Raw genomic sequence first — 8,433 nt, 5'->3', positions numbered from 1 at the left:
GAGTGGAACAGACTGCCCATCGAGATCATTGCCTCCCATACCGTGAACTCTTTCAAGAATAATTATGATAACTATGGCTGAGTGTTGTTTGTTGCTTACTGTTAATTTTTTGTATTTAATGAGTTATATAGGATTACCTCAACTCATATCATGTAATTAATAATAATAATAATAATATGTCCGGACTAGAAACTGGACTGGAACTGATCTTTGGACTAGTTATTTTTCTGGACCGGATCAGGTCGGAACTGATCCATGAAATTGTTTGGATCAGCCTTCCCTAAACCAAGGTGCATCTATTGCACATGGTAGCAGCTTGTTTTCAGTGGTCTGAATTCTTTTGATATGGCTCTATGCCGCGAAACCCCAAGATTATTTGAGATGGATATTAAAAAAAAAGAAAGTGCAAATTTATGGGAGATCGAAAGAATTTCCATTTTTAAAACCCAAAATTTGATTCTGCAGTCCACTGTACGAAGTGTTTGGGTCAATTCAGATTGCATTTGGAGGAAGAAAAATATTGTACGGCATATTTCTAGCTACGAACATAAAAAATTGTTTAATGCAGCAGCTGCCTGACCAAATATTTGAGACATTCAAATTTTGGGAATGAAGAAGCTTCTCTAGCAACGCCTGAAGCCCTCTTCTCATTCCACAGTGTAATGCACAGCCATTATATTGATATTATTAAATTTTCGTTTTTGTGTTGTAATGAACTTCAATTATTCCTCTATTTTCAATAAATAGATTTTTTTTATCGCCATACGTTGTAGGAAACTGTGTAGCTGGAATCATATACAGAGTGAGTCTTAAGCGGGCCCTTCACGTACAGTTTTTCTTGACTCCCGATGCGATGCTGCAGGCGCGTGATTCCCGGAGCGAAGTGGAGAGATGAATCTACACGTGCATTCCAAAACAGCACGCCAAATTCATTAATTCCGATATTTTCATGAGGAGCAACCTTATCTGCATCCGGTTGAATGCTTTTGCAGAAATCAATTAAACAATTTTAAACTCCCTGAAATTTTTGTTGGAATATCTACTGCATTTAATTTTCCATGAGCATGGAAAAATTTATATATTCCAATGAATTCAGTGGAAAAGTCTCTCGCCATTCAAAAAAAAGGCGTCTTTCTTTCAAAAATATCTTGCAAACTGCGAAAAAACCACGAAAGCAATTCTATCCTTGTTTCTTTCGATGTTTCACGATATGACTATCCTCGCTTGAATTGGAGCGGCGCGAGAGTCGTCCCTTCACGTTCAGTTTTTAATGGCTCCTGGAGTCAGCGTGACCAGATTTAGTAGAAAACTACTTTTTTAGTAGATTTCTAGGTATTTTTGGTAGGCAGAAATCTGCTGGTATTTTCTGGTAGTTTTTGAAATCGACCAGTAAATTGTATTGCCAATGCCTGTTTTTGGCATTTAATTCAAATTTTGTAGAATTTCAACTCGATTCTACCAAAAATCATAATTAAATCCATTCAGAAATGAAAAATACATTGAAAAATCAATTAAAAAAATTTTTTCTTTCTGTTTCTTCTACTTCTACAAAACTTTCTATTTTTCTAAGCAATAATTCCAACATGAAATTAGTATCGGCAAATAAGGGAAAAATACACTAAGGCATCATATTTGTTATTAGACTTGAATGGGTTACAACCTGGAAATGAAGGGAATTGGGATGCCCAGATTGAGATAGTGTATATCGTTTTATTGCTGCCAATAATATCCGTCTCATCCTTACAAAATAGGTAAATAGGTACATTTGTCGGCATTCTTACATCTGAACCTGAACCCAGATGTTCTGTCTATTTCCGTGAAATAGACCAGAACAACAATTAAACACACTGTTCAATTCGTTTGGGTTTTATTACACCTTATCTAGGTGATACTTATTGGTAAGGAATACATATTTTGTATAGGTACCTAAATAGTTACTATTCTCGGTATTCTTAGATCTGAAACCCAGATTCTTGGTCCCCTCGGAATTTCCAAAAAACTGAATAGGTATTAGTTTTTTGGAAATTCCGTGAACTTTATAGGTTCTGGAGTTCGGTTTGGGTTTTATTATACTTGTTTAGGCATGATATGGCGGCAGGAAGATTTTGCATTATGAGGTTGGTAGATTTTTGGTAGATTTCTATATCAAGTTCAGTAGATCTTGCTCACGCCAACCTGGTCACGCTGCCTGGAGTCCATTCGCTCCAGGAATTTAGACCGGTTGGAACGTCTCGCGCCGAGTCAGATGCGAGACGATCCAGGAGTGAACATACCCTTCACGTTCGAATTTTGGAATGGAGCGAAGGAGCGTCGCATCGGGAGTCAAGAAAAACTGTACGTGAAGGGCCTGCTTTAGACTCGTACAAATATTTTACAGTAGATTCTTGAGGTCAAAAGAAACACTTTTTTCCTTTACCGTTTTTGCCGAATCGGCTCGGTTCAAAAGGTACAGGTCGTTGAAAAATATGAAAAAATGTTATTTCTAGTTCTCACAAACCGTTTTATCGAATGAAATGAATTTCGGAATATAGTTTTCGAGTAATTTGAAGTTCAAAAATAAAAGATATCTGTGAAATTCGAAAACTTGGGTACTTTTGACCGAATGCTACTCTTTCTGAAAGATCCACAGAGGTCACTGATTATGAAAACCTAAAATGTCTATATCTTCTTATCAGGGCTGAATCGGAAAAAATGGAACAGGAAAAAAGTGTTTCTTTGGATCTAAAGAATCCACGGCTGAAATATTTTTACGATTCAAAGACTCGCCCTGTATATATAGATCAGGTGCGTCCGCATTGAACATTGGATAATGTGGTCAGCCTATGTTGAACAGTGGCCCAAGGAGCAAGTACTGATCCTTGGGGTACTCCAGCATCTACATCTCTTGTAAAATGAAGATTTCAGCGGTCGATTCGATTAAGTATCATAAAATTTCTAGGGTAAGAGTATGAATGGATGCTACTCGACAATATAGAGGAACACGCCCCTTCTAGAGCGTCTATCTGATGGCGCCCGCTAATTGGCGGAATGAAGATAGCATGAATATTATGCACGAATGTATTCCTATGTAACTACTGTGCAACTACAGTTAAAGACGGTATAAAAATCATCGCGTCAACCGCAGATGATTTTAGAAAAATCACGAAATTCTTCGAGCAGCGTGGTAAAGAATTTTTTACCTACCAAATGGAAGAGGAGAAGAAGATATATGCCGTTATTAGGCATTTACCAATCGACGCTGATCTTGCGTTGATTAAGGACGACCTGATATTCCAGGGAATAACAGACGCTGAGGTGTCCAGAATGACATCGAACAAGACAAAGAAACAAATACCTCTCTACCTGGTTAAAACCCAGAAAAAGGAAATATTCCAAGTGAAGCGACTCTACAACCTCTGTATTGTGGTTGAGCATAAAAAGAGGCCTGAAAGTCCAAGCCAGTGCTTTAGGTGCCAAAGGTACGGGCATGCACAAAACAAATGCTCCTTCCCGTGGAGATGCGTAAAGTGCTCAGGTAGCCACAGCAGCAATGACTGCACACTCACCAGAAAAGGTGAAGAGAGAAATGCCACATGCGTCTTATGTGGAGAAGAGGGCCATCCAGCTAGCTACAAAGGATGTAGCGAGTTCAAGTTGGTGACCAGAAAGAAAAATTCCCGAAAATCAGTTGAACAGAAAAAGAAGGTAATAAAAACAACAACTTCTGAACAAAAAATTCAGGAAGTAGCGAAGACCCAACCTACAGAGCAGGAAAAGAAGGGGGAGACTCCAAAACCCGTCCAGAAAAAAGAAGGACAGAAAAAGCTTACAATGAAACAAGCTGTGAACAGTCAACAAGATAAGAAAAATATATCTGAATCAGCCGATGATTTAGATATTTTCACGGAAAAAATTTTCAACAAGATAATGTTGAAAATTGAGAGGGAAATGGAGAAAAAACTCCAAGCATTATTCAGTAAACTGAATTAATGGACCTTACGGATATTAGGAAGAAATCCCTCAAGATAATCTCGTGGAACATAAACGGGATCAACACTCGGAAAGCCGAGATAGAACAAATAATATCAGAAAGACAACCTGATATTATAGCCCTACAGGAAACAAGAATAAACCGGAACAGAAGACTGAATTTCATGAATTATGAAACATATAGATGTGACAGAATTACAAACACCGGAGGAGGAGTAGCAATATTGGTGAGAACAGATCTGAAACACTACTTTAAAAGTAGATCCGACGAAACACAAGGAAAAACAGAAAAAGTGACGATTGTTGCCGAATTAAATCGGCAAAGAGTCGAAATAACCTCGGCGTATAAGCCACCACAAAACAATCTATTGGAAGAAGAGATAAACAACATGTTGGAAGGATCAAACCCGAAAATCTCCATCGGAGATTTCAACTGTAAATCCCCATTATGGAATAGCACAACAGAGAATAGAAATGGCAAAAAACTCAAGGATTTCGCCGAAAAACAAAATGCCATAGTTATTGGACCAGAGCTACCGACATATCTTGCTTTTGGAAGAGGAATACCAGATGTAATAGATATCGCGATATTGAAAAATATAACTCAAGAATTCTCGATTGAAACTTTGGAAGATGGAACCTCAAACCACAATCCCGTGGAATTGACAATTGGAGAAGAACCAAGAGAAAAACTGTTGGAAATAAGAGAATATACCAATTGGACTAAATACAGCCATTTAATACAATCGGAAATAACAGAAATTCCAACAATAAACACTCCAGACGATCTGGAATGTGCGGTTGATAAACTGGAAGAGATTATATTGAAAGCTTACGAAAAAAGCACGAGAAGAGTGAAGAGACCAGCTTCAAGTCATCCGCATGGCGATACGCCTAAAGAAGTAAAAGATCTTATACAAGAAAATCGAAGACTAAGAAGAATATATAGGATGAACAAAAATGATCTGAATAGAAGGAACCTCAACCGACATAGCCAAGTTCTGAAAAATGCCCTGAAAGATCTAAGAACAAGCAGATGGAACAAAAGGGTTCAAGAACTGAATACAATCGATCATTCTGCATGGAGAATGCAAAAAAGCTTACGAGGAGAAAAGACTAAAATTCCACCCCTACACGGAGAAAGGGGAATGGCTTATACCAATACTGATAAGGCAGATGCATTGGCGGACTCGATCGAACGAGAATCGAGAATAAATTACAGGATAGACGACGATAATGAAGATTTGGAAGAACTGGTTGAAGAAAATGATGAAGAAATGGATGAATTACCAGCGACTGCTGAAATAGACAAGCCAACATCGCCAAATGAAATCAGGGAAATAATAAGAAGTTTGAAGAAGAGGAAAGCTCCCGGAAGCGATAAAATAACGAATGTTATGTTAAAGAAATTACCTAGAAAAGGTATAGCCGCTCTAACAAATATCGCGAATGGAATTATGAGGACAGAACACTACCCAGAAAAATGGAAAACAGCAGAAGTCATAGTATTCAATAAACCATTCAAAGAGAAGAAGTTTCCACAAAACTACAGACCGATAAGTCTACTTTCGGCTTTAGGAAAAGTAGTAGAAAGAATTATCGCCACGAGGCTAAATGAGGAAACCGAAAATCTGGAACTAATTCCACCAGAACAGTTCGGATTCAGAAGAGAGCATTCAACAGAACAACAATTATTAAGGCTCACAGAGTACATAACAGAGGGATTCCAAAATAAGCAAGCTACAGGTCTTGTTTTACTAGACGTCGCCAGAGCATTCGATAGAGTATGGCATGAAGGATTAATATATAAGATGAGATGTACTGGATATTCGATCAAAATATGCAAGTTGATCAGGAATTATCTCAAAAATAGAAGATTTTACGTGAAAGTGGGAGGAGAATGCTCCTCAACAAGAGATATAGAGGCTGGAGTACCCCAAGGATCAGTACTTGGGCCACTTCTGTACAACATATACATCCACGATATTCCGAAAAATCCAAGAACCATGCTAACGTTATATGCTGACGACACAGGCATAGCAACTCGACACCGAAACCCTGAAATAATAGAACGAGTTCTACAAGAGTCGATTGACGAAACAAATGACTGGTGCATAAAGTGGAAAATCAAGCTCAATGGACAAAAGAGCCAAGCAATATTACTACAGAAGAGAAGACTGCGACCCTCAACGAAACTGGATGTTGACGGCGAAGAAATCGACTGGAAAAATGAAGCCAAATATTTAGGAATAACTCTTGACAAAGGACTTACTTGGAAAAGTCATATCAAACAAGCAATCGACAAAACGAAAGCAGCGATGAATAGACTCTATCCTCTGATAGGAAGAAGAAGCCACATGTCGAAAGAGACAAAATTGAAGATAATCAAAGCCGTTGCTAGGCCTCAACTGACTTATGGATCAGTTGCCTGGGGTTTCGCGGCAAAGAGCCATATCAAAAGAATTCAGGCCACTGAAAACAAGCTGCTACGATGTGCAATAGATGCACCTTGGTTTGTCAGGAATAGACAGATTTATAAGGACCTGAAATGGGAAACCATAACGGAATTCATGAACAGAAAAGCAGAGAAATTATTCGAAACAGCGAAAAACCATCCGAATCAAGAACTCAGGAGACTAGTGGACTACGACCCAGAGGAAGACAAAAGGAGAATGCGAATTTACCGAAGGAGACCAAGAGATCAATTAAAAAGAGATTAAAATAACAACAGAAACTTATTGAAAAAATTCAATAAAGTGTTAATCCAATAGAGGATAAACACATAAATCCCAGCACGATAGTGTGCGAGAAGAAAACCGACCAAGAGATGAACGGTTTATAGGCAAATGCCCGGAACCAAAATTCAAGAAGCAGTAGGGTTTTTAGTGGGTCTCGAGCTCAGGAGAGTGAGAAACCCCACACTGTTCCCCCTCAGGAGATGAGGGTGTGTTCGTCTGTTTGCAGATTTTCCCCCTGCTACACCAAAAAAAAAAAAAAAAAAAAAAAAAAAAAAAAAAAAAAAATTCCTATGTAACTACCAAAATCGTCACGGAGATTAATCGAGCGACGTCTAGTATCTGTTGATTAATACATTGATCATGTCGGGTCGTGGTAAAGGTGGTAAAGTTAAGGGCAAGGCGAAGTCTCGTTCAAATAGAGCGGGATTGCAGTTTCCCGTTGGACGTATCCATCGTTTGTTGCGAAAGGGAAATTACGCCGAACGAGTAGGAGCGGGAGCACCCGTTTATCTGGCAGCCGTGATGGAATATCTCGCTGCTGAAGTATTGGAATTGGCCGGTAACGCCGCTAGAGACAACAAGAAGACTAGGATCATTCCACGCCATCTTCAGTTGGCCATTAGAAACGACGAAGAATTGAACAAGTTACTCTCTGGAGTAACTATCGCCCAGGGTGGAGTTTTACCAAATATCCAAGCGGTACTTTTGCCGAAAAAAACCGAAAAGAAATCGTAAATAATTCGCAGCACGATCTATCGAAAGGCCCTTTTCAGGGCCACAACTTACTATCGCTAAAGAAGTTCGCTATGATATTTGAACGACGATGAGGTAACTCGATCTCAGTCCCCTCCGGTAGATTCAAATTCCTACTTTCAGTAGGTACAAATGCATTCTACACAGTAGGTTATCAATTGCCCAAAACTTTCGGTTCACCTCGAAGACTATGTGGGATTATGAGATTTGGTTCGAATTGATCATACATACAATATTTGAGTAATTGATCTGATACTTTGTCGGATCGACCATTCAAAAGTACATTCGAAATGATAGTGTCGAACAGAAATTCAACAAACGCATTCCAATTCGAAAACTATGTCCGATTTCAAGATTTGGTTCGAATGGATCCATCAGTTTCTGGGAAATTGGTTTCATACTTTGTCTAAGCGACAAATGTCAAGAGATACACTAGACTCTGAAGATTTTCAAGAATTCGTCAGATGAAGGATTCTGATATAGATTCCGGAAAAAGCGAAATTTTACCAAAAAGTTCAATTTTTCGTTCATTGTCAGTAGGTCAACAAAATCTTCCATCTGATTGGCTCCTGATACATTAGTGCAAAAAATTTAGCCAGGAGCAAATCGATTATTTCAATTTTTTTAATTGATTATGGTTCAGACTGTGAGTGAAAACCCAAAAAAAATTCAGAAATGTTTTTAGAAATTGGTTTGATACTTTGTCGAATCGACCACTGAAGTCTCCACTTCTATCGAAACTTTCGAACTGGAATTCAACAGAAGCATCCCAATTAGAAAACTATGAAATTTTAAGGTTTGGTTTCTGAGAAATTGATATAATACTTTGTCGAATCGACCACTGAAAACTAAATTTCTATCGGAAGTATCGAAGTATGAGGCTTACTGTTGCCCTTTTATTTTTACGGGTTTGATTATAAATATCAACAGGTAATGAATATACATTAAATGTCTCAATTTTTGCTCAGTAAAA

General features: G+C 38.3%; 1 protein-coding gene across 1 annotated transcript; it reads left to right on the top strand.

The window, feature by feature from the left end:
- The first annotated feature begins 7,035 nt into the window (after positions 1–7,035).
- On the top strand, positions 7,036–7,488 carry LOC123322562 (histone H2A). The gene has a single exon (XM_044910507.1). It carries the CDS (start codon positions 7,068–7,070, stop codon positions 7,440–7,442), a length of 375 nt encoding a protein of 124 aa, XP_044766442.1. The 5' UTR covers positions 7,036–7,067; the 3' UTR covers positions 7,443–7,488.
- Positions 7,489–8,433: the final 945 nt, after the last annotated feature.

This window comes from Coccinella septempunctata, chromosome 1 (assembly GCF_907165205.1).
Source record: "Coccinella septempunctata chromosome 1, icCocSept1.1, whole genome shotgun sequence".
Taxonomy (NCBI): domain Eukaryota; kingdom Metazoa; phylum Arthropoda; class Insecta; order Coleoptera; family Coccinellidae; genus Coccinella; species Coccinella septempunctata.
The sequence above is the reverse complement of the archived record's forward strand: the minus strand, read 5'-3'. Positions and strand labels throughout refer to the sequence as shown.

What these genes read in the sequence shown, in the direction of transcription:
- LOC123322562 (XM_044910507.1), top strand. Translation starts at nt 7,068, where the DNA reads ATGTCGGGTCGTGGTAAAGGTGGTAAAGTTAAGGGCAAGGCGAAGTCT.